Source organism: Trachemys scripta, chromosome 5 (assembly GCF_013100865.1).
Source record: "Trachemys scripta elegans isolate TJP31775 chromosome 5, CAS_Tse_1.0, whole genome shotgun sequence".
Classification (NCBI taxonomy): Eukaryota; Metazoa; Chordata; order Testudines; family Emydidae; genus Trachemys; species Trachemys scripta.
This window is the reverse complement of record NC_048302.1, coordinates 54,047,312-54,073,967: the sequence shown is the minus strand read 5'-3', so window position 1 is coordinate 54,073,967 and position 26,656 is coordinate 54,047,312. Positions and strand designations below refer to the sequence as shown.

Sequence of the window (26,656 nt, the reverse complement as noted above, 5' to 3'; positions counted from 1 at the left end):
ACCCCAACCACCTGGCCCACTCCTCAGCACCCTCCTGCACTCTGAACCCCTCGGCCCTAGCCCGGAGCCTCTTCCTGAACCCCAAACCCATCATCCCCAGCACCAAACCAGTGCCTGCACCCTCAGTCGGAGCCCTCACCCCCTCCTGGACCCCTGCCCCAGCCTGGTGAAAATGAGCGAATGAGCAAGGGTGGGGGAGTGGGGACAGGATCTCAAGGAAGGGGCGGCAAAAGAGTATTCGGTTTTCTGCAGTTAGAAAGTTGGCAACCCTATGTGCCTATATACTATGATAATTACATGATCACATGCTATTTTTTTTTTTTTTTACAATGCCCTTGTCTCATTCACAGGGTGGCCAGTGCTTGCTAAATGGGTAGTTACTCAATAGATCTTTTTATTCTCATCATTCAGTGTGTAGCCCCTGCCTTATTTACTGCATAATATATATTTAAACACTGCACTGAATACAGAATTATAAATTTTCTTAAAATTTTGTAATGGAATTCTTTACCGGAGTATCTGATCCTCACAAACATTAATGAATAATGAATTTAACTCTCCAGTGAGATAGAAAGGTAAAAGTATGCCTATTTTATAAATGGTGAAACTGAGGCACAGAGTTTATGGCTAAAGTTTGCTGAAGTGCTTGCTAATCTTGGGAGTGTCTTCAGGGCTTTGGTGTTTGATTAAGACATTTAAACTCTTGGTCTATGTAGATTAGAACTGGTTGGGGAGTTTTCCATTTAATTTTTTTGCAAAACATCCACAGGAAAATTTGGATTTTGCAGACATTTTTCACTTTTCTGTCAAGAAGATCTGAAAAAAATGTTTCATTTCAAGTGAGGTTGACCCAATTCAAAACTTTTCAGTTTGTTGAAGGGAACTGAAAAGTTTTATTTCAGGTCAGCTTGACATTAACCTGCATCTACCTCAGCTGCCAATGTAGTCTGAGTGCCTCATTCTTGTCTATGTTCTGGCTGCCTGCAGCTGGACTATGCCCTGCAGTTTGCCTTCTGGTTGAACTGCCCAACTATGTCATGGTAGTTCCATGACTATGTTGCATCATGGGACATGTAGACTGACAGAGGAGCCCGGCCCATAGACAAGAATGGGGGAATGAGGCACTCAAATGACAACTCCCATCAGGCACCATAGCAGCTTAAGTGAATGCAGTTCAGTATCAAAACAAAATTAAACTTATCAGTTTGGTTCAACAGACTGAAATAAAGTGTTTTGATGTTTCCAAAATCAAATAATTATTTTTTAAATTTCTGTTCCATGACAAATTTCAATATTTTTGTCATTTTGCCCCCAAAATAGGGCTAAAACAAATGTTGAAATAATGAAAATCCCCATAGGATGAAAACACCTATTTTCAGCTAGCTCTACTGTAGATGGAATCTAAAGAAGCTGAGTGAGCTGGGGGCATGGATGGCTGTGCAGATGGAGTGTTTGTGGTTTTTAGTGGCAAGCCTCTTGCAAGCTTTACTGAGCAAAATCCATGCTGAGGCTTCCAGGTTCCTTGGGACAGATCCCATGCCAACTCTTCAGAAAGGAGCAAGTTCCCACTCCCCACAAAAGGATGTGAATGAAATTCTGTATGCTAGGAGTTTATGCTCTTCTCCACACTTTTTTTATTGGCATAGTTGCTTTTGGAATATTGCATGCTATTAAATGCGCTGGATTTAAGAAAGCAAGATCTTTAAGCTTTCCTGGGTAAACTTTTTTCTTATTTAATAAGGTGTTTTTAATTATAAAGGAAAAACTTATATTTATAGTTCATGATAGTACTGTTACTGCTGACCAAGAAGGCTGTGATTTCAAGTCCACAGCCAAGATTTGGCTGATATTGAATGGTGACACTTGCAGCTCAGTGTAGATTAGCCACTGCTTTTTAGATTAGTGGGTAAAATTGAGGACTCTGTTGTTTATTTGGGATAGCTGTATAACTAGAAGTTAAAGATCCTTTGGCATTTATTTAAGAAAAGAGTGAAGGTAGTGGCAGTGTTTTAGCCCAGCCTTTTTTTCTTTATAAAACAGGTTCCAGTGCCCAAGATTGTGAGAGAGCTGTTATTGAGAGCAAATGACTATTCCATTTGCCTACAGTCATTGTGCTCCTATTGCTTAACTCATTACTTTGTAAAATGCTTTGAGATACTTTGAGTAGCAAAGGTGCTATATAAAAACATAATCTAACACTTCATGAATAGCTTTCTGTCTGTCAAATGTAATCTAAATATATAATACTATACTTAACACAGTGATATCAGAGCATCTTTTAAATTGTAAAATCATATACATACAGATTTCTCCCCCTTCCCCCCTTCACCCACCCAGTGGAGGTATTGGTGCTTTTTACATGTAAATTTTTTCATGATACTACAGAGGGTAGCGCTTTGGCTGAACTCATAAACTGAGGGGGCCACCAGTATGACTCAGTACTGTTTTAGAGCTTTCCCAAAGGCCACTTGAAAAAGGGCAGTTGTGCCAAATTAGTGTTGGTTCTGTGATATGAACAGACGTCTACTATACCTGGGACTAGATAGAAACCTCCTAATATATTTCAGTTGTGACCTCTGACAAATTCTAACATTCCCTAGAGGTCAGGGCTCATGGATCTGTTCAGGGGCTCATTTGACCTTCTTTTTATTTTATAAAACAGATAATTAAGCAAAAACTACATACTTTGGCCTTCTGTACACTAGTGATTTTCTTCAAATCTCCCACCATTGCACAGCCAGCAGTGCAACTCTGCTTGTAATAGCAATGATGGGAGTGCTGCTGTAAATCAGACTCTCAGCAAAATAACCACAATACCATCTAGTCCTGTTCTGAGCAAGCTTTGGTGAACTACTGGTTAAAATGTCTGGCATGCTCTACACTAGCACTCCCAGTGGTGGAGCTGCACTGTAGTATGACAGTGGGATATTTGTAGATAAATACTGGTATAGACACAACTTTTGAGTTAATGCAAAAGGGCACCTTTTAGAAAATGGCCTTGTTCTTTCATTTCACTTCAGCAGAAAAGTAATACTCTTTTGAGTTGTTTAACTAGACCTCTAATCATGTTATGGATGATGTCTTCAGGAGGATCTGGGGACAAGACCTTTAAGTGTTTTTATCACAGCTTAAGATCTCAGAAAATTTGAACTTAAATAAAAGTATGGTTGGGAGATTGTTATTGCTGTGTATCCTTCTGAGGATACCTTCTGAGGTAATTTTTAAAAAAGAGAAAGTCACAAATATAAAATGTTTGACCAGAATAAAGCCTCTGGTTGTCAGAGTAACTTATACACCACTGTTCAGCTGGGCCTTTTTATTAAATCATCATTTAGCCGTCCATTTGTTTTGGTGCTACAGTTATTGCCTGGCCTACTCAGCTAATTAGTCCTCAGTCACTAACAAAAACGAATCACGTAAGATTTTCAGATAGTTCTCATGCCTGGGTGTTTGGTGAAGGTTTTATTCTTTCTGTAATGACCATTTAATAATGATACACATGATTGGTTCACTCTGCTGCCAGTTTTGCAGATTCTGGGGCCCCAACCAGATATTGAAATGTTCTGGGGGGGAGACGGGTAGGAGAGGGGGTTCAGCTGTTTCCTGATAACTGGGAATATTGTGGAAATAATTTCAGTCCTTTGGTGAAAAATACATACACCAGTTCTGGATACATTACTTCTTGGCTGCTGGTGTAGGGAACCTTTCCAAATCTGGCATGGCAGTGCTGTTTGAAATAGGTTGTAGAGGAGAAGGCCATATGCTGAATCTTGGATCTTGGGCAGACAGGGGCCCAGTCAAACAGCTTTGCAGAAGGAAGCAGGTTTTACTGAATAAGGCCTGCTGTTCCAGGCATAAATTCAATGTGTACATATACAATAAAGTCTGTAAATGCAATGTTAAGGTTAAAGTTAATGCTCCTGGTAATTTAAATATGTGGAAACAAGGAAATGGAAGAAGTTATGACTTCCATAACATTTCTGATTATTAGTTAAATACATACAGTGTGTTCAATACAAGAGAAGCAACATAGCTATGAGATGGTCCACCTTTTATCATTTCTTGTGTTTTTTTTTTTTTAAGTGCACAATGTTTTTAATTTTTGCATTTAATTTATGTGACATTATTAAAGAAGTGAGGAAAAAAGAGAAACGGATTGTGCTGAGTAATGTTAGTATTTAAATGACCAATTAAGATTTTTGAGGCCTTGCCTTGCTGTGGTGAGTGGGGTGGGAATGGTACATACAGGCGTTGATAATTTTATAAACAAATCCATATGTATATACCACTGGTTCTTATGCTACTGCCCCTTGAAGGACGGAGCAGGAGGCAGTGAGTTAGAGCCTTTTCAGCTTCAGGAGAACTCTGGACTTCAGCAACTTGAGCGCCCAGTCTTCCTGCACCTCTCACTTGAGTATCAAAGACATGACTGGGCTGTTCTTCTAAAGGTTTGTGTGGAGGGAAATCTCAGCTGATAGTCCAGCTGATTTGCCAGGGAGGGGGGCAAGTGGGGGGAAAGAGGCATGCTACAGTTGTTGGCAAGTGAGAACCTCTGCTGATCTTGGCGAGGCCACATAAAAGGATAAGCATCACATAGCTGCAGATTGGTTAAGTTCCTGCACTTAATAGTTTCACAAATGCTGCTGTCCCTTGTCCACTAGCCTCTCTTCTGCTTCCACAGCCAACTACACAGCTCTGTACAATGTCTCCTCTCTGTGCAGGACTTGTGAGCACTACATGGTCTCCTGTGTATTTGAAAGCTCTTTGGGCACTTATACATGAATTAGTAGCTCCACAAAGGCATCTGCTATGGGCAGAGTTACACTCCTGCAGAGTCTAGGGACACAGAAGAAGCTGCATGACAACGAGAAGAAGGATTTGTGAAAGAGCGAATGTCGGTTAGTAGGGCAACATCTTTTGTGAAGCTCTTAAACTTGAGACAAATCCCCTACCATTTTCACCAAGGGAGCAGGCATTCCAATGTGTAGCAGAGGGCTTTCTCCACCCCACATCCCTGGTCAGTTACAGTGACCTATGTGGCACTGTTCAGGGAGATTTTTACTTTACTAAGTAGAATAAAGGCAAGACATCTGTAGTATCTGTAGGAAAATGACCCTACTATAAAAGGCCACAATGCTACTAGACCCGTATTCATGGAGTTCCTACATCCAGGCACCTATCTAACATTGAGACCACATCAAATATAAATGATCCTTCATTGAAAAATGAGTGGAAATCGGGAGAGCACTGTATACATCATCACAAGATCATAAGGTGCACCTAATTGAATGTTTATTGTTCACTTATTTTTTGGTTTCACTATCTGGGGAAAAACCTTACCAGTCTGCACACCTTTCTGGATTGATTTCAGTCTCCATTTCCAGTCACCACTGAAATCATAAGCCCCACAAAGACACTTCAGATCCACCTAGAAACACTCAAGCAGCTCCAAGTAGAAAACTGTAGCTGACTGAAAAAGAGGAAGGTGCCTCTTTCAATATTGCCAAAGATGTTGGTGAAGTTGAAGGAGACTTTCAAAGAAGTAGCAGGAAAACTAAATAGATGTCTTCATGCCAGTTTATAACAGAATATTTTGTTGCTACGAATATCATTGTTACCAAAGGGCAGTGATTATTATATGGAACTATCAGTGTGGGAATCTGTATTAGTGGAAAGCATGGTTTCTACACAAAGACCTTGGACACAACTATGTGGTTAACAACAATACATAATTTGGTAAAACCCTCCATTTTAGCACAAAACCTGTGGCTGGAGTAGCACAGACATATATGTAGTTGATAACAGTCTCTTCCAATGCGGAACAAATCTTCAGCATACAGAGCTTCATGTTCTGCAATTAATGTCAAGATGTTTCGGAGGACAGCATACTCTGGGTGGCATTCCCATCTTGCAATGCAAATAAGCAATATACACTTGTTACATTTGTATTTTATACTGCATTTTTTAGTATGTTATAAATAACTAAAACTGATAGTTATTGAACATTTTTGTAATCAAGAAATGCTGTCACAGAATTCAGTGCAGGTCTGCTACAGAAATCCATGGGTTGCATGGTCCTGGGACTAAATATGTAAAGTAATAACTCCTGTGACATTTTTAGTTGGTGTGAGTGGGAGGCTAGAGAGAATGCGTGTTTAGGGAAAAACCTTGTAATACCATTTTTTTACCCAAAGTGGGCAGTAATACAATATTTTTATTGTCAGTTTGAAACAATAAGTCTCTTTCCCTAATTTTTTGGGGCGTCATATAAAATTAGTCTTCATCAAAGCTTGCCTTATTGTGACTAAGTACTTTTGCAAGAATTACTAGTAAGAAATTATACACTTGGGGCCAAATGCTGCTTTAAGGTCCACATGTACGGCTCCCATTGAATTGAATGTGAATTGTATCTGCATCTCCAAGGCAGAATCTGGCTTCTGTTCATTTAAAAAAAAAAAAAAAAAGATGTTGAAATGTTAAAAAGCATTGCTTTACCTTTCAGGGGTACTTGTTCATCTGGAGGATTTGTTGAGCAGTTAGCACCATCTTTTTTTTATTTTTGCCATTTTGTAACAGGATTTTTATATGCATTTTAACAGTAATTTAAGAGTCCCTGTATGCATAGAAAGGAATCTGAATATATGTGCCTTTTTTAAAGCGGCATCAAAACTGGGTTATTCCATCAGCACAATAGAATGACGAGGAGCTGTAGTTGGAACAATATGTAAAAATACAGCTTGTAAAAGATTTCCTTTATTAACTGTCATCATCCACAGAATATATGTTCAAATAAACGTTGTGTAATAACTAAATTTTAGATTAATAGGCCCCTTAAGAAACAGCGAAGTCATTCAGGATAGTCAGTGAAAAATAGGCTGTAAGACTGTAACATGCACATATTGTCCTGCTTACATGCTCTCTCTGGTGTCATTCCCATTTATCAATGTCGGCAGGCTCTGTTCTCATTAAAACACTCTTGCACAAAAGCAACTTAATTTTCTTAAGAGGAGAGGACTCCTGATTCAATTTAGCACCTACAACCTGGAACTCGAACATATATTTTTTTTCTGTCTAAATTCAGATGAATAGTTATGAACAGCACAAATAGATTAAACATATCAAGTATATTTATATTCTTTTTGCAGTAAGAGACCTGTAGCTAACAGCTTTCTACAACATTATATCATTTTATTAGCGGAAACAGTGGTTAAGAGTTAAGCTATGGTAACCATAAAGATCATAGATTCAAGATGTTTTTATTTTTAAACAAGGGGTAAGTTAAGGGGATATTGCCAGCCCATTCAGACCAGTCTTGATGCCCTGTTTATCTTCTTCTTCCACTGCCATGTCCTTGCCTTTTTTGCATGTTGATCCCTATGTCTAGATAAAATTCCCTTCCTGAGCAGGGCTACCAACCCCCTACGCTCACCTCATTCAAATCTCTCCTTAAGATTCTTTTCTACAGCAAAGCCTGTAAGATATGGGTCAACAACATCCACTGTATTAATACAGAAGTAAAGGTTGCACCACCATACAATGTGCTTCAGCCTCTGCTGAGTAACCACATAATATTATTGCTGGAACCCTTCCCCCCTACCCCAACCTCTTCCAGCTATTCTGTCACCTCTTTCATTGTGTCATGTCTTAAATTAGGGAGCTGGGACCACATTTTGCTCTTTACACTGTGAGGCCCATAGTGCCCACATGTAATTGTTAGGGCTGAATCCCACTTGGTTATGGGCTGCTTGGGCCTTTGAATTTCATTATTCTGCATCTGCAGAATTTGCTGTAGAATCTACCTCTTGCTGCAGAATTATGCTCTAAAAATCAAAGTTCTTACCTTAAAAAAAAATCCTTTTAGCCCTTTTAATGGCAAAGCAGCTTTTTAAAAACCCAACAAAGTATAACTCTATGCAGTGTTGTTTTCCATTAATCTACAAGGATGAAGCAATAGCACTAATAAAGCTGTGAACATCCATCTCCTTTGGGATATGAATTCTGAAACCTAAGGATGGCAATTTAATGTCAACATTTTAAACTATTTCATTCCTGATCTTTGCAATCACAACTAAGAAGCATTTGAAGCAGACAGTGAATATATTGTACCTGTATCATGTGTCTAATAAACTAACCTTTATTTGCCATCCATCTAAGGATTTTAAAATGCTTTTCAAACAATGAATTAATTTTGACAACACACTTGTGAGGGTATTTCTCCCTTATAGAAGGAGAAATTGAGGCACAAAATGGTTAATTTCACAGGGTCATGCAGGAAGTGTTTGGCAGAGCCAAGAATAAACACAGATCTCCAGACTGCTGCTAGGTCATGCTTTATTCCCTGAATACTTCCATTCATTAGAAGTAGTTGTTACAGACAAATTTGATTTGAATTTGCAGTCAGTTGATGTTCCATAAAGATTTCCTTATTTTAAATAAACACAAATGTTTTATTTAGTATATAGTTTCAGCATTTTTTGTTCTGCTATGTCACTAGGTGGTCAGTAGATGGTAAGTAAACTATTAAGCTATTGGGTTTTAGTATATAACTACTTTTAATTACACCTTAAAATAATTGATTGAATTATACTCGTTTGCTTAATTTTTGCATCACACTGAGCTAAGGTATTTTCATTCTGTATCTGATCCTGCAAACTCTCATTCATATGGGTAGTCTTTGCTCAGGTATGTAGTTGCAGAGTTTGCAGGGTTGAGCCTATTAATTTCTGCTTTACTTTTTTCCACCAGAACTGTAATATATAGTTTAAACACAAAATTGAAAATAGCAAATCTTTGTGCTTTTTAAAAAAATTATTTGCAGGGGTTGCTGCAGAATTGATCTTAATAGAATGAGTCCCTGTTGAAATACTCTGTTGCACACCCACTCTATTATCCTTGAATAGGAAATACATGTCATCACCATTTAGATCACTGAAGAAATTATCATGTCAGTTTGTAAATACTTCGTATCAGTCAGGACCTCGTAGGTGCAGAGTCTATTACATGTTTATGTAATAAATTCCTGGTCAAAGTGGTTACCATAGAAAAGTATATATTAACTTACATCCAGGGCCGCCGAGAGCAGGTTCGGGTCCCGGTGAAAATTTTTTTTCAGGCCCCCCAGCAAAGGCGGAGCGGCTAAACAGGGCCGACGAGAGGGGGGGGAGCCAGGTAAGCCGGGCCCCGGGTCCCCTTCCGGACCGCTGGGCCCTGGTAAGGTGACAATGAGGGGGGAGGAAGCCAGACCGCCAGGCCCCGGTAATTTGTATTGGCTTCCCCCCACTCTCGTCGGCCCTGCTTACATACAGGAATCCAGGAACCCAGCATCCATTGCAAGTCAATGGGAGTAGAATGCCTATGTCCCTTAGGTGAATTTGAAAAGATCACCCTTAATCAAGACAGCATCAAAACATTTCCAATATAGGGAGGTACTGCCAATATTTTAACAAGGGACTTCCTCAAAAATTTTCCTTCCATTGGTGATACAGCCTTTAAAACAAAACAGAACAAACATGGATTTCATATTCTTCTCCTCTGACCCCAAATCCTTCAGTCCTTCCACTCCCACCTCTCCCTACAGTATTTTCTCCTCCCTATCTCTTCATGGAGGCTCCTCTGGGGGCTTTCCAGCCTGGCAGGTGTTCCACTTGCCATCACAGGTGCTATTATGAGGGTGTACTGCTGTAAGAAGTGGTTGCAGGCTCATCATGCTGTGGCCATTGTCTGTGCGGTGGTTGGTTGGATGGGGAGCAAATCTCCTTTGGTGATTTGTTAGGAGGTCAGTTGTGGAGTGGTCCCTTTTTAGTTCTTGGGTTGGGTGTCTTTTCCCCTGCTGGTATGAGTAGTCAGTTCAGGGGCCTTGGTCAGGACAGGAAGCAGGTTTTCCTTGAGTGGTGATGGAGGTTTTGGGATGGAAGTAGTACTCCAAGATTCCCTCCTATAACCAGTTCTTCAGGCTCTGGAACAGGCAGGGCAGGTGCTTGTGGACATAAAAGTAGGCAGCAGGACTCCTATTCAATACAGCGATAAGTTGTCCCCAGCTCCTGTCATCCTCATGCGTTGTGGGAGTGCCCAACAGGAGGGTTCAGGGATTCCTAGTGGGTGATGCCAGAGGGATGTTTCTTTTGCACCAGCTACTGTGGCATAGCAGGCTCACCTGCAAGGTAGCAGTTGCCCAGGTGAGTAGAGGCTGGTTCAGTTCTAGCCACAGAGCATCCTGCAATGGATTGGGCCTTAGTATTTTGGGCTGAACAGTTTTTTGGTCCATGATCCCACCATTGAGGGCTGGGCCAGCCTATGGATTCTGGGGAGAGTTGTTAAAATTATTTTTTGAAGTATACACATTTTATGTAAGTGAGATGGTTACATTTCAGTGTATATGATGGGAAGTGGGGAGGGGGAGACCTTTATTTTTCCTCTGAGCCTTCTGGTGCAGAAGCAGAGCCCAGCTGTTTCTTCCTTTCATATCTGGCAATCAGTTTATGTTTTGAAGGCTATTTTTGCAAGAAAAAGGGCTAGAAGTTTGCCTTTTCATTTTTTTTTTTTTTTTACAAAAAAGGGAAACTAGTGAAAGCTGAGATTCTCCTTCATAGGTTCAGAGGCTGAATGTATTAAAAGGGGGCTCCTTGGTCAAATACATACAGTCAGAAGAGTGGCATGCTTCCAAGAAATACTGAAAGGATTTGTAGTTCTTAATATAGTGATAGGAATTAAAGGGGTTATAAGCAAAAGATATCTAAGTAATGTAGTCAGTGCTTATGATGTGTGTGTGTATGCACACGTGTGCATTGTACATATGTCATCTATATCTCTTTTAATATGAAAATATCAATCTTAAAGTTTCAAAATGTAGGTTAAAAAGCATGATTTAATTCACACTTGTTGAAGAATTAATAGCAAGCAGTTCTTATTCTTGCTTTCACTGTGATGTCTGGCAGGAAAAGCCATTTGGACTTATGCCTCCTTTTTATGTTCAAAAGAGGAATGCTGATGAGGAAGAGGTGTTAAAATATGGTGCCATAGTTTACAACTGTCAACTATAATGTTTTATTTAGCTGTATCTATTCAGATGCTCCCTCCGCAACATGCAGTGCCATATGCCATTGTCCCTGTTAGTAAGCAAGTAAGCAAAGGTTTCCCAGTTTGCACTTGTTTTTGTGTTTGGGCCACCAAGGAGCTACGGTCCAGTGCCATCTTTTACTGATAGGGCCAGCAGAGGAGGAATCTAATGAAATTATCAAAGCTTTGAATTAATTATGAACTTGAATAAGAAAGCTGAGCTCTCTAGAGCCAAAGATCTCATTACCCATTCATTCTCATTGCATCCTCTTATGGAGAGGAAAGGCAGGTTCAGCTACAGCTTTTAGCCTGGATTTGGACTTTATTCAAACTTGCTAAAGTCGCTAGCGTCCACTTGTTGTTATGGCTGAAAAAGTCAGCGCTGATTAATTTGACTCTGCTCTAGAATCGTCATGTAATGGTAGGTTCTCCCCCCTCTCCTTCCCTTATAACTTGCCTCATGGCTTTTCATCATCGGACTGGGTGCCATGCAAGAGTTTCTTTCCATTCCTGGTAATTGTGGAAGCTATTCATAATTTAAGTTTTAACTTCATGGAATTTAGTGATTTAAGGTTAAGAGCTAATACTGCCATCTTATGTTTTCTGGATATTTAGTAAGCAAAAAGGCTTCTACAGTCATTACCACTTGTTTACAAAGATTGTTAAATTGTAGATAATGCTTGGACATTTTGGCCTCAGAGTTAACTGTATTATTCTGTTTTTACTACATTATTTCTATTTGCAATTTATTGCTCATTTTTTAGAAACTTCTGAGCCTGTTAATAAGTGATTGTTCATAACTTCTTAGGTTACTTGCCCAGTTAAGATACTGTACTGAAAAATTAGTAAAGGGGCTATTAAAATGAACTTGTGTCTGTTTTAGTTCAACACAAATTAGAACCAACTTTCTCTCCTGGGCCCCTTAAAAGTTTTTTTTTTTTTTTTAAATGACTAGGTCAATAATGTAAAATGTTTGTCAGTGAATTAGACTAAAATCAGTGAAACCGAGATTCTGTCTCGTACTGGTGGGGATTCTTTTGGTACCCATTATAAGTTTGTAAGATATAAAATACAGCGGCAATCTTGCTTTATACAACCCATTATTTATGAGTTGATAAGCTGGAACTCATCTGTCCTCATTAGCTACAGGACACTGGAAATTTTTATAAGCAGTGGCTAACTTTGTTTAATCAGGTGTGTGTGTATTTGGAGGGTACGAAGCTGTGCTGGGAGGGGAAATAGCATTCTGTTCTTCACTAGGGCTATTTTTATTGTGAGTGATATTTTCTTTTCTTCTCTCTCTCTCTAGGCAGCTGCTATATTTAACTCAGCCTTTGGAAGTTTTTTGGTAAGTAATGCAATGGTTACACGTAGTGCTATAACATTGTATTTTTTATATTATGGTTGGTGCTGGCTAGTCATTTAGTTAAGCTGGTAAATAATTGAATAATTTTAGTATTTCTTTCACCCCTTCTTTAATTAACTAGAAATACTGCTATTTCTTTTCGTTGAATCAGAGTCACAAGAAAATTAGTGAATGAATAATCGTTGATTAATGTAAATAAATGTTTAAGTATATCTTAATTTTCTCCTTAATGGGTTAACAGAATCTATTATTAGGCAGATGTTTCAGAGATGGGTGTCAACACATTGATTTTTCTAAGAAAGTTTATTAGATAATCATTATTTTCTATCAAGGGGCCATGGACTTTGAAAAGAAAATATGACCTGGCTGATCGAAAGGAGATGCTAATTTACTCAGTGACATGTCATTTGTTTAGCATATTTTACTGTCAGCGAAGCCGCTCTTCTCTGTGTCCCTGAGGATCAGACTGAAGTAGCTAGAAACAAGGAAACAAACAAGCTGTTCCTTTTAAAAAGTGATATTTGTGGGCATATTAGTCTGTAAAATTTCAGCAAACTAACTGAAAAGAAGGCCAAACAAATTTGTTTTTTTAAATAAATAAATGTATTTATGAAGAAAGGAAAAATATTTTGTATTGATGTATTGTTTAATGAGACATACTGGATTATTTTCTTACTATATGATATATAAACTGATAAGACTGATTACGTGAGTTGTATAGTTAATCATGGATTTTACTTTACTTTTTTTCTAAAATATGTAAATGCTTAAAAGTGGGTGTTTTCAATTCCAGTCTTGCTTACCCAAATAGAGAATTAATCTGATGTGTGAATTGAATGAAAGGCAAAACTATTAATATAAAATATGTAGGTGAAATCGGAACTACAGACATGAAATTTTTTATTAAGCATGTAAAAAGATTTTTAGAATAGTGTATGTATATAAATATATAACCGTATGTATATAAAAACATACTGCAAAGAGTGTGATAGTAATACTGAGATTTGCAATTGTGTACCATGTTTCTATAGTTGCATGTGTTTTAGTGTTAGCTAAAGATGTAGGTATTGTGTATGTTTATATATAGTATACACATGTACACACAGGTAAAATCTAAAAATGTCAACATCGAAATGTTTCTCCCCTTTTATGGGTTAGTGGGGCTCTAGTAATGTTGCTCTTAAAAAAAAAATCTCTGCACCATGTTTTGGAATCTTTTTGTCAAATTACCTTTTAAATAGTCACACTTCACTTTCTTTGGTCAAGTAAGAGAAAATGGTCAGCAAGGCCTAAATTCCGTGCAGTTCCCATCACTACTGCAGTGAGAACTTTGAGTTCACAGAGAGCCCAATTCAGGGCTCATTTAAGCCATTTGTAGCCTCTTGATGTCATTGGGAGTGTGATTGAACCCTAAGTCACCCATAATATAATGTGTTATCAGACTAACTTAACATTTTAAAAGAATATTATTTAGAATTTCTAAACTCAAATTCCCAATATGTTTTAAACAAATCTTGGTTAAAGAAGCTAGACCAAATTCTGACCTCATATATATTCATATTACCCTATTGACACAAATGTATTAGTTTTGAATTTAGTTCTAGGAATTTCTAATAATGTTTTTTAATTTCCCTAAATGTGTGATCACCTAATTTCATACTTGTGTGCAATACTGGAAAGATTGAACATTCTTAGGTGAACATTCTTCTTTTATAAATCCATAGAAGAGGAAATCAGATTACTAAAAAAAATTATTGTAAAATTAACTAAAGACAAACTATGCTACCAAATTATTTTTAAAATAAAATGTATTGTAAAAATAGTCCCTCAAAAGTAAATTAAATCAGAGGTTATTAGTGAGGCATGCATACATACAAAGATTTGAAATTTTATTTTATTGTACTGTAACCATTTGAAAATGTGATTCTATGGGGGGAGTGTGTGTGTGCATGATGAATAATAAGTCATGTATAAGCTGTATATATAATATAACTGCATCGGTTGTGATCTTGTAAACACTTACGCACATATTTAATTTTAAGCAGGTGAGTAGTCCTATTAAAGTGAGGATTTTTGCAGAAGTGGGGCCATATGTAGCTGGATTTCAATCTCACACCATTTTATTCTGGTGTATATCTATTCCTTTCAAGGGAGTTGCTCCTGATTTATTCCAGTGTGAGATCAGAATCTGGTCCATAATATGTATGCTTTCTACTAACATTTAGGATGAGATTTTCAAAAATCCATAATTAGGCATGTAAATAAGTAATCTAATTATGAAAAGTCAATGGAAGCTACTGAATGCTCAGCACCATTGAAAAGTCAGATGACTTGGTGCCTAAATGTGGACTTTGGGCACCTAGAATTATGTTCCTGCTTTGAAAATCTTGACCTCAAAATGCATCTAAAGTGCAAACATGAAATTGAGATATAAACAGATATCTAAAGCTATGTATCAGACAGTGTGTTTTCTATATACAGTGATGTATTTACAGACCTACAATACTGTAAGGCATATTGGTATAATGTTTGTAAAAGGTGAAGCTGGGAGATCTGGAAGAGCTGAATAAAGGGCAGAATTTGGCTCACTGTAGCTCCAATCCTGCGGTTTGTACCACGTAGGCAGATTGCTGCGTCCACATGTAGCTCTAGCAAAGTGAGTGGGATTCTGTGTGGCGGAGCAGTGTGCCCGCATGCTCTGCACATTGTGGAGTCAGGGCCTATGCACGTTAGACTAAATATAGGCTGCTTATAAGGGTTTGGAAGAATTCTAATTTTGAAAGATTAATTGTAATATTCTTGGTTATGCTACTTGGACTTCTAACTCTTCTAGGAGGATTGTGCATGGACTTTGGGAAGTTTTTCTCCTAAATAAACTGTTTGTGGTGAAAAGCATTGGTTTGTAGGAAAGTTCTCAACTTAATGATATTAAAATGGTGTGTGTGTGTGTGTGTGTGTGTGTGTGAGACAGAGGGCATGGAGTGAGTAGGTGAGCCTGCACCCTGATCACTTAGAGGCTGATTCATGCCCCAAGAGAAGCTGATTGGGGGCTGATAGGAGGCACAGGAAGGAAGTGCAAGAGAGGGGAGAAGAAAGGAACAGGGCTAGCTGGGGCTAGTCACAGAGAAGGCTCAGGGTAGGGAGACCTCTGTTCCCCTCGGATCCTGCTGAGAGGACCTAAACCTTGGCAAGCACTGTAAATGGGGGAAGCATGAGGGACTATGGTGATATTGGTGAAATAAATCTTCACTGAGAGTACACCTGGAGGACTCTGTGCAGTTTCTGCAGGGAAGAAGACTGGGGTGTTACAGCGGGAATTAACAAGTTTCTGGTATTCATATAATAGAATTTGAAAGGCTATTTTGATGGGTCATCGTGTTTTTAGGTCACGTAGCTTGCGATACTTTTGTTGGGGAGAAAAGTTTAAAAAACAGTGTCCTAAACCAACTTCCTTCCTCCCTCCTATTTCCCCACACAAAAAATTCCTGTAGATTTACATGCAGCAGGATGTGCAAAATGATACTGTACATATTCATAGCTAGTTTAATAATGTCCCAGGTCTAATTAAAACAGTGTTTTAAAGAACTAATTGTTACAGAAAACTGTTTTTTTTATGTTGCTAGACTGGTAATAACTAATGATAGATGAATTCAATTTACATAAATTTCAGACCATGAGAATATTTTAGAATCATGCCACAGAGGATTGCTTTAAGTTAGGAAGTTAATATCATTATCTCCTCCTCTCATTTTAACAGTTTGGTTTGCAATAATTGTGGAGCATAATAAGTGATTCAAGTTTTCCGCTTGATGGGGTTTTAATAAAATCTGATAGCATTTTAGTAATACAGAGTGGTTGGTTATCAGAGTGGTTGCTACTATAAAGCATGCAAATGTACTGCAGTAGCAGTGCCATTGAGTTCAACAGCATTGCTGGCTGCTGCTCCAACATCTAAAAGGAAAGGACACGTTTTTAACTAAAGAACTTGGTGATTACAGTAGACATAGTCTAGGAGTTCAGACATCTATATATCTAGGTTATTATACTGAGCTCATCTGCATGGTATCTAAGCACCTCTGTTTCATTTCTGAAGGTTGTCATGTTAGAAAAGAGTTAGTAATTTTTACATGCGAAAACCAGACCACCATCTGTGATAATCTGCTCTTCTAATATTTTAAAACTTAACTGAATTATTCTAGGTTTACCTAAAGAATTCAGTTTAAATCTGGATGAAATAAACAATATGTAGATTTGTCTGACTGGATTTGTTGCACCTAGTCAGTTATTTGCAGTTGTGCCTACTGGAATATTCCAATAAATGGCAAGGCTGTGTAGCCAATCTGATAACTCTGTCTGAGATTTGTTAGAAGAGTGACCGAGCAAATTTGTTTGAATATAATTAATCTCTCTGGGTTAGCTTTTGTACCCAGTACATAAAGAAGCTTGGTAGATTTGGAACTTGTAATGTGACTTCTAATAACTGATTTGGGAGTTAATACCATTGGGAATTGTATTCTGTTTTATGTTCCTGCAGTATTCTACCCTCCTGCCATACTGATGATTATTCAGATTTGTTTATCTGGAAGCATCAGCAAAGGACAGTCACCTTCCTTCTTGGCTTTAAAATTGTTTCCAGAAACTGGACCAGATACATCCTTGTGCACATGCAATTTCTTTGACTTCATTGAAGATGCACTTGTTCAGATGAGAACTGAATTTGGTTTTTTTTTTTTTTCTTTTTTTTCAGTAACAGTGTAATGCCATATGCATGAGGAAGGGAGAGATTGGCTTCATACAATTCTTTGCACTGCTAGGTTAGAAACCAGGTTGGTTAGTCACTTCGTTCTTCCTCTTTATCTCCCTTCCTCTTGAGCCAATGGGCTGGAAATCTGTAGAGGGTAGTATTGTTCAGCACTTGAAATGAGGGACTGCCTTGTGTCACTCAATGGTGATCCCTTCCAGCCAATTTGGGATCGATTATGATAGGCTTCAAAGGACCAGTCATCTGTTCTCCTGGACCAAAGAATTATGGCTGAATCCTGAGGTCTGTGGCAATAGGAGACATAAAATTAGGAATATAAGGGCACCTGGAACATTCAGATCCCTGAGTAAATGAGCAAAATGGCAGCCTGAAAATGAAAGTCTTAGTTGAAACTCCTATGACTCTGTCTTGGACTTGCCTGTACTGGACTATTTCTGTATGGGAAAATGAGGGCATGTGTCCTAGATGAAGTGTGTCAGGGTGGGGAATAGCCCCTACTCTGATGCTCCATCAGTACAAAAAATCTCCCTCACATAGATCAAGCATTTATGCTTGTCTTTGTAGCACCTTTATGGGTACAAGTCCCAGGACGTAACCAATTTTGTTTAAGGGGACAGAATTTGTTCTTATTGCTTGAAAACTCCATAATACCCATGTCATTTTATTTTTAGGGCAGCAACTTAGCTGGTCAAATCAAGGCCACTATTTTTTATAATTATATTTTAAATTTAGATTTTAATTGAAAGCGTATGTAAAAATGTAGCTTCCCACAAACACACAAAGCTTTGTTAGTTAATAAAAATGTATGGAATTCTTATGTACTCAGTTTTAGCAGGCATAATGCTTTACACAGGCTGACAGGACTCGTGCAGCAAGTAAATGCATTAGTCATAGTGTCCATTTTTCTTGCAAATTTGTGACATAGATTTAATTACGGGAATGACCAGCAACTTACAAATCAAATTTTGGTAGGCTGAACCAACTTTTTTTTTTTATTTTAATAATGATGGATTTTTTTAGCAATGATTTCATTACTATTTAAAGAAATCCAGCAGTGTGGAACTAATCAATTGACTGAATTAATCTACTTTATTATGTTTTAGCAGATGGTGTGTGTATTTTCTTTTATTTTAATTTTTTTTTTTTACATTTTAAAATGTCCAGAAAACTGAAAAATACTTGTATGTGTACTTTTTCCCCCCTTATTGTAACTTCATGCAGTGTAAAAAGGGGAACAAAAGTCTTCTGGGACTTGCTTTTTTGCTAGCTGCTTGGAAGAAGAACTTGCCAGGAAGCCTGTTCACTACAGGTGCTGAATTCTAGATTCATACTTGTTAATTTCAAAGTGTAGCTGCTTTATGGTGTGCCACTGCATTCTCAGAAGTCGGCTCTTTTTTCTCTGTGAAACAGCACAACAGTGCCGCTGGACTGTGTTCTGAATTTGATTCCTGCAGCTCACAGAACCCTCAGGAAGCTCTTCCTGTTAATCAGCCACTTGGGAAGCCTTCTCAACCTCAGAAGGTGGGATTTTTTTTTTCATTAGGGAGAGAAGGCCAGGTCTCTGCAGCAGAGAATCCTTGGACCACATATTATATACAAGGCACACAAGGCTTAGATTCCACAGAAGTTAAATCTGCTTGGGAGCCATTTACGGTTGTCTCACTGTAACCTTTCTATATCCTGGGAATAGTGTTCAATCCTCCTTTATGATGATTGCTCTTGTTTGATTTTTGCTGGCTTGAACTAGAAGCACGATGTAATGTGGACATCATCCAGTGCTTTGAAATCCTCATATTAAAGGTACTGTTTATGTGCAGAGTATTAGTACTATTTATTATGTATTTTTACTTATAATTAACCCTGCACTTGCATTAGTGGAATAAGCAAAAATGGGCATCAGTTATAAAACAGACACAAAAATGAAAACTGGATGCTCACATTGCTGCGATAGGCTATGAATGGTGCTAATTCATGTACCCCATTGCACCTAGTGGAAATGGGAGGACGAGGAGGAGCAGCCATTGCAGACTGAGGATAAGTGGGAGGACATCTCTGATTCCAATTCTAGTTGCATATGGGGGTGTTGTACTGTGCCCAACCCTCTCACTGAGTAATAATGACTTATTTAAGGCTGTACAATTGTACTGCTGATCTTCCAAAAGAAAAAGAAATTGAGAAAAGAGTGGTTCTGGCAACTACTGTTTTATAAGTCCAACTTCTATTCCCTGTATTTTTTTTTTTAAGTATAGCAAACAGCAAGAGGAAAATACACTGAACATCAATAGATAAATGAAACAATTAACAATAAATCATAGAACTGGAAGGGACCTCGAGAGATCATCTAGTCCAGTCCCGTGCACTCAAGACAGGACTAAGTATTATCTAGACCATCCCTCACAGGTGTTCGTCCAACCTGCTTTTAAAAATCCCCAATGATGGAGATTCATAAATAACCTTGGTTTATTAAAAAACAAATCAACAAACCACTAACCACCTCTGTGACTGATTTTTTTTTTTTTTTACAGCTTGACAGAATTAGTGGATCAAGAGAATTTGGGTGATGTATATTTGGGTTTTAATCAAGCATTGGTAAGGTATCTTATTAAACCTTACAGTCAAAATTACTTCCATTTGGCTTGGATAGGAACACTGTCACATGCAGTAAAAACTGGCTGAAGGGCCATAATTGAGTTTTGGGAAAGTTTTTGGCAGCCTATGTCAGGAAGTAATATTAGGTCTAGTTGTATTCGATGTCTCTAATGATCCAGAAGAGGGAGTAAAACCACACATTAATGAAATTTGCAGATGATACTAAATTGGGAGGAGTTGCAAACAGCAGCGAGGCCTGAGAAATAATACAGAGAGGCCAACAGGGGGTTAGATACAAGGACCAAAAACAGCCAAGTGAGATTTAATTTGAAAAAATACAGTCTAATATACTTTTGGAGAAAAAGTAAACTAAAACATATTGTGAGGGAGAAACCTGCAAAGCAGTAATGCTGAAAGAGATTTAGCAGGAAAAATGGCAGACAGCACATTAGATGTGGATTTACAATGTGACACAACCAAAACACAATCTTTTTTTTTGCTGGATATGTAGAAGCATCATATTCCATATCAGAATGGAAATAGTCCTGTCTGTAGAGCTCTGGTACAATAACAGCTGAAATACTGTGTTAATTTCTTAGCACCTCATTACTGGAAAGATATTGACAAATAGTTCAAAGAAGAGCAATGAAAATGGTTGGGAGGGGCTGGATGGATCAGTTTATGAGGACAGATGAAAGGTGCTATTTTTGTGTAGTTGGCTTAATGATGAGTATGTGGGAGACAAAATGGCCTGCAAATTTTGGAGCGGAACGACGATGGGGAGGATTCATATAGGCTGGTTCACAGGGTTCACTTTTAATTAGAAGTAAGGAGATGGAATTAAGAAAGGGGATATTTAGACTGAACATCAGGAAAAGCTTCCGGGCATTCAGTTGCATTAGACTGTGCCGTAGAATAGTTTCCCATGGGAAATTGTGGAAGACTCCACACATGGGACTTTTAAAACAAGATTGAACAAAATACTAGAGAAGGACTGCAGAGACAAGCCTGTATTGTCATGAAGATGGACTAGATGTCCAAAAAGGTCTTTTCTATCTCTGACTCTGATCATCTCTGTCAATGCAATCAAGGACAGAGTAACTTCCAGGGACAATTTGTGAAATCAGGCACTCTGTGGCCCAGAAGAGGATTGCTCTCTCTGCAACAGTGGCTGATATAAGACCGTCTTCCGAAGGAATAAAAGCCCTCTCCACACCTCTTAATTTTCTGTCACTTGTAATAATGCCATCATTCTGCCTGTCATTCAAGGCCCTTGACCTTTAGATTATCTGCCTCTTTTTCCTCTCTTGCTGCCCACATCCAGCTTGCACTCAGATGCTGCCATTCCAAAACATTGCCAGGATCTGTTTATTTCTTTCTATTTTTACAGCTAAAATACTATCCGGTCTCTCATGTTTTCCCACCTTGACTATTATAACTTCCTCTTCTCTGGCTTCCCTGACACCCATGTTTTCCCCTCCAGTCTGTGCAAAAACTTACTTTTAAAATATTTTATATATTCCTGCCTATTCATCTGACCACATCACGAACTTTGTCACCCCTCCACTGAATCAAGTTCAGGTTCCTTGTCTCTTTCGTCAAGGCCCTGCAGGACTCAGCCCCTCCCTGTTTTACCTTTTTTTTTGCCTCTTGCATGTCACCCCTACCCCACAGTCACCACTCCACCAGCCTGGACTGCCTGGCATCCATATAATTCTACAAGTGTCTCTGTGTTTTTTCCCACTATGCCCTTCCTGAGCTGGTTCACAAGGTCACCTCTCTCTCTGTATCTGATTTTTCTTGAAGACCCACTTTTCCCATACTACCTACAAGAAACGAACTGGATGATTGTGAGTACAAAGAGAGTTTATATTTCGTTTTCATATATTTCTGAATCTTTCTGTCTGTTTTATAATAAGGCTATTTAAAAGCTTGTCTTTGAAATGTCACTTTTATGGATTTTGCCAATTTTGAATCTACTTGGAAGGTTGTTGCAGAATTCTCCACAGTCAAATATTTATAAATAAAGTAGATCCTAGACTAGCTGTATTGTATTTTTAGTTATCCTCTTAACTTTTTGTACTTGTCAATGACTTCATTCATCTCTCTCCATTTTGTATGGCTTGAGTAGCCAGTTCCTCTGAAACAGGTCTGTTATCCAGGATTGCTGGATATCCCGGTGGTGGGGACAAGCCCGTGGAGTGAACCTCTTCATGTTGTCTTTGCAGTGGAAAGCTACTCAATCATCTTTTTTGAAGCCTTTCAAGATATTTCCACTTTTGTTGCCCCGTTTCTCCCATACAGTAACTAAGGATGCTAATGGTAGTCAGGATTCTGTCCCTATATCTTTTGGTCAGTTACCCCTTCTAGTGCTTATTCTTAGTGTGATACGATGACGGGGTATACCAGGCATTCTCTGCCCCTTGCTGGAGATCCTGGTGCCCTGGCCACCCCACCCAAGGAAGTCCCTTTTTAGAAAAGAAGGGCAGCGACTTTAGGACCTCTGCAGTTGCAGATTAAGATGTTCCCAGGACAGCTGCTGATGGAACCAGTGACTTGCTCCTCCCATGGCTAGAAGAGCTGGGAGCATGTGGCAGCCAATCAGGGCCCAGCAGGCCAAATTAAAAGAACTGGCAGCTTCTACCAAATAACACTTCCTGCATGAAGTCAGAGTGGCAAGAAGGATCTTCCCACTATCATAACCCAAGAAGCTTTGCGTTTAGGTTATTGGGAGATTTTTTCATTTACCCTGTGTGAGTGTAAGGCCCAAGTGGGCCCACCTGAATTAGACACTTGTTGGACTATTGAAAATTAGCGAGAAACCCTCTAGGTCAGTCAAGCTGGTGACAGGTACTTTGGGACATTTGCCCCAGCATTTGTTTCTTGACATAGGGAATTTGATTTTTTCCCCTCCTATTTGCTAAACTTCTGGATATCCAGTTCTCAGTGAAACCAGTAGCAGAGAATATCTGCAATACTATTGCTTTAATTAACAAAATTAGCAGAAAAGTAGATGTTACAGGAGAAATTCCAGAGGCACACCTCTGTTATCAATTATAGCAATATCTGGACAGATCATCCTGATGTACTCTTCCAATCCAGTGGCCATCCATAAATTGCAAAATAAAAACAAGTGATAGTTCAGCAAATAGAATTGAACATTTGCAGTATCTTAAAATTAAAAAGTTGTTGTATTCCCTCGGACCACATTCCAAATGGTGTAAGGAAAAGTGAGACGTATGGTGGGAAAACAACTAAACCTCATCTAGAAGATGGAATATTCTAGGATTAGCACTCTGTGGTTTTGACCAAAATAAAGATCTACTATGAAAAGAAAGTGTTAAAGAGAGATGCTATGGAAAACTTGATTCCAGACTTTAATGAACAATGAAGGCATGAGGTTATGTACTGGTAGCTATTGTCTTGAGAACATCTGGAGTGGGAGACATAGATATGTTTAATATTATTATATTACCAAGCAATTTACTGGATTAGCATGTAAATCACATTAGTACCTACATACAGATTTGGTTTGAAATCAATTTGTGATATAAAGATTACTTTTGTCATGACTTGTAAAACCCATCAGCTTGAACCTATTTGCTTTTGTCAAAAATTTCCCAGGCAACATACTGCCCCTTTTACTATGAAAGTTCAACATTTTTATCAAAGGAGCAATTTTTATTTAATTTCTTCAGATTTAATTTCAGGGTATTTTTGGTTTGTTTAAAGCTTGTTATAGGCCAGGTTTTGAGGAAACAATTTCACTAAGAAGGAATTTGCATATAGTTCACAACAATTTGATACATCAGATACTCACTAGAGATCAGCTGTGGGCATTTTTAATAATTATTCAGGAAAATATATGGACACTGTTACAAACAGGATGATAATTTAATTTCACAAATTTTGATCAGGGTCATTATTAAATGAAAAAATAAGTTATTTGGCAGAATTTAAAATACATATGTAGGAACCAAAAAGAGGAGAGGATTTTACTAAGGCTTCAGTGTGTAAAGGTCCATCACCAAGAGAAGTCCAATGGTAATTCTGCCTTTAGGAGTATCTTGGTTACGGATCTAATTATAAAGATGTTGTTTTACTTTACTTCCAAAAGTGCCTCAAGTGAAGGTGTGAATGTGTCTCCATTGTGGTGTACAGACGCAGGGCTGATAGAGGATGGGGCAGGAGGTAGAGGATTGGGAACTATATGTGTTCTTAGAGCTAATCATCGCTTTGGGCTAGTCTACACTGGCAATGCTTAAGCGCTGCCGCGGCAGCGCTTTAACATGGCTTGTTGGTTGCGGCACAGCTCTCCCAGCTCTCTAGAAAAACCACCTCCACGAGGGGCGTAGCTCCCAGAGCTGGTGCACTGTCTACACTGGCACGTTACAGTGCTGAACCTTGCTGCCCTCACAGGGGTGTTTTTTCACACCCCTGAGCGAGGAATTTGCAGTGCTGTAAATTGCCAGTGTAGACAAGCCCTTTGTTGCGTGCGTGCAGATGCATGTAGAAAAAAAGATTCTTTAATTTTATTGGGTATTTGCACCATGTGGCTGTTTAGATGGAAGGACAAGAAAGGAGGCAGAAAGGTCTATGGGATAATTTGTTTTTTGTTCTGCCCTTTCTGGAATTTTCTTTAGTGCTGTAAGTAGAGGTGCATTCCATTAGGGATGTGTGTGTATGTATAAAAGTTATATTGCAGCTAGGGCTGGTCAAAAAAGGATGAGTGTTTTCTGCAAAAAAAGATTGAGAGAAACATTTTTTAACACTAATTAATTAATTAATTAATTGTGAATATTTTTGTGTTTTCAGTCAAAAAATGTAAATTTTCATTTAGATTCTGTATAAAAAATACGTTTAGATTCAAACCAAAATGAAAAAAAAATCTGTATTTTAGTTTACTCCTCTTTCTTCTCCTTTCCCTATCCTTCTGGAAAGGGCAGGGGGAGGAAATAGAGAAACCCCCAACCTCACATGTTTCTTTTGTAATAGAAAATATTTAAATATTTGTAGTTTTGGTTTTTGAATTACTAGGTTTAGCATTAGTGTTGTAAGGAACTGTTTCACCTCAGAGAGTGTGTGTGTGTGTGTGTTGAAAGATAGACTTGTATTTTGAGGAGATAACTGTGCACTGATCCATAATGGAGGTTGTTGATTTGCTTGCCCATATTCTACATCTGCCACAGATGTTGGGTTCAACAGATAGTGGTGGATAAATTCAGAAATTAGAGGTTTATATAAAATGTGTACATGTATCATGACCTGGCAGGCCTTTACAAACAATATTGCTGATGTAAATGATACAGTATCAGGTGCTATGCTTAAATTTCCATTATTTTAAGTTGAATCTTGGGGGGGGAGGAAGCCAGGTCTGCATTAAGCCTTTTTGATGTTGCTCCAGAACTGTTAAAAGCCATGCCCGTGTTGTCTAAATCCAGATCACTTTGTTATTTCTTTGGTTCATCCTTATCCGATCTGCTAATGCCTGTTCAAAAATCAGAGGTCCCTAAGGATAGAGAGAAAAAGGACACCACTGTTCTATAAACAGACTAGCTCCAAACCTTTCACCTTGCTGTCAAGGTGACAAATGTTTGCCTTTATGGAAACACTGAAGGTTAAATCATAAGCTTCCCCAAAGTCCTTAACCAAACTGGCAGTCAAGAGAGTTGTCAGAGAACTGGCCCTTCTTTTGGAAATTCATATTACCTTTTATTGCTGACCTTTTAAAAAGTCAATCTTAGGAAAGCATGATGAGCCTCACAAGGAAAAGATGATGATAGCTTTAGTGTACAAACGTTTACTAATTTGTTTGAAAGGCATGTATATGTATTGTTGCTGAGATGCTCCATTCATTATTTTTTTTCCCTAAAGTTTTTTCACTGGGCCAAAACCACCTATAACTAATAACCGCCATGACACACATTTGGTAGAATGTTGTTATGAGGGAGAGGAGTGAATGTCTTGATGAATGATTCTGAGATTATTTGGGCTCTTTCAACACTGTTGTGGTGAGGGTCTGGAGCAGGTATTTAAGTAGAAATTTATAAATTCATAAAAATATACTATTAGGGCATGTCTACACACCAACTAAACGCTCGTGGCTGGCCTGGGTCAAGCTGACTTGGGCTTGCAGGGCTCGGGCTGTTGGGCTGTAAAGTTGCTGTGTAGATGTTCAGGCACAGGCTGGAGCTCTGGGACTCCGCGAGGGAGGAGCGTCCCAGAGCCTAGCCTCCAGCCTGTGCTTAAACATCTACACAGCAATTTTTGGCCCCGGAGCCCAAACCCAGTTCAGCTGACCCCAGCCAGCCATCGCCATTCTGAGAGTCAGTGTAGATATGCCATTAGAGATCTGTACATTCAGCAGTTTAGAGGCTTCCCCCAAAAAGTTTTCACATTTTATATGATGAAATGACAGCACCATTTCAACTCCCTTACTCTACCTCCTCCACCCTTTCCTCTTCCCTCCCCTCCAAAATCCCCTCTCCTAATGTATTTCTTTGGGGAATGGCTCATTTGTCTCCTCCACATATGCAGCATATGTTCAGTGTTCTGAAAACCTTTCTAAAAATATGCTCTACCTCCACCACAAGATAAGGGTTTGATTCAGGAACTACTGAGTGAAGTTCTGTGCCCTGTGTTATGCAGAAAGTCAGACTGGAGGATCACAATTGTCCCTTCTGGCCTTAAAAATCTCTGAATCTAAGAAAATTTGGATATTTCTTACAAAGCTGGACCACATAGAAATTACAATCCCTGAGCTCTGATAGGCTCAATAAATTTATGACAAATATTTTATTATATTCTCCCATCCTTCCAATAAAGATCATAAATGTTTCTATGAATAAAAAGAAAGAGATGAAAGAAAATATATCAAAGCCTAA

The 26,656-nt window shown here is 38.6% G+C and overlaps 1 protein-coding gene across 2 annotated transcripts in view; it reads left to right on the top strand.

Annotated features, from left to right (window-relative positions):
• SLC10A7 (solute carrier family 10 member 7) overlaps window positions 1-26,656 on the top strand; it is a 214,067-nt gene that overhangs the window by 61,570 nt on the left and 125,841 nt on the right. For both annotated transcript variants that reach the window (XM_034771234.1, XM_034771235.1), the window contains exon 5: window positions 12,365-12,403. In XM_034771234.1, the coding sequence (XP_034627125.1) occupies window positions 12,365-12,403 (39 nt within the window). The remainder of the gene's footprint in view (window positions 1-12,364; window positions 12,404-26,656) is intronic.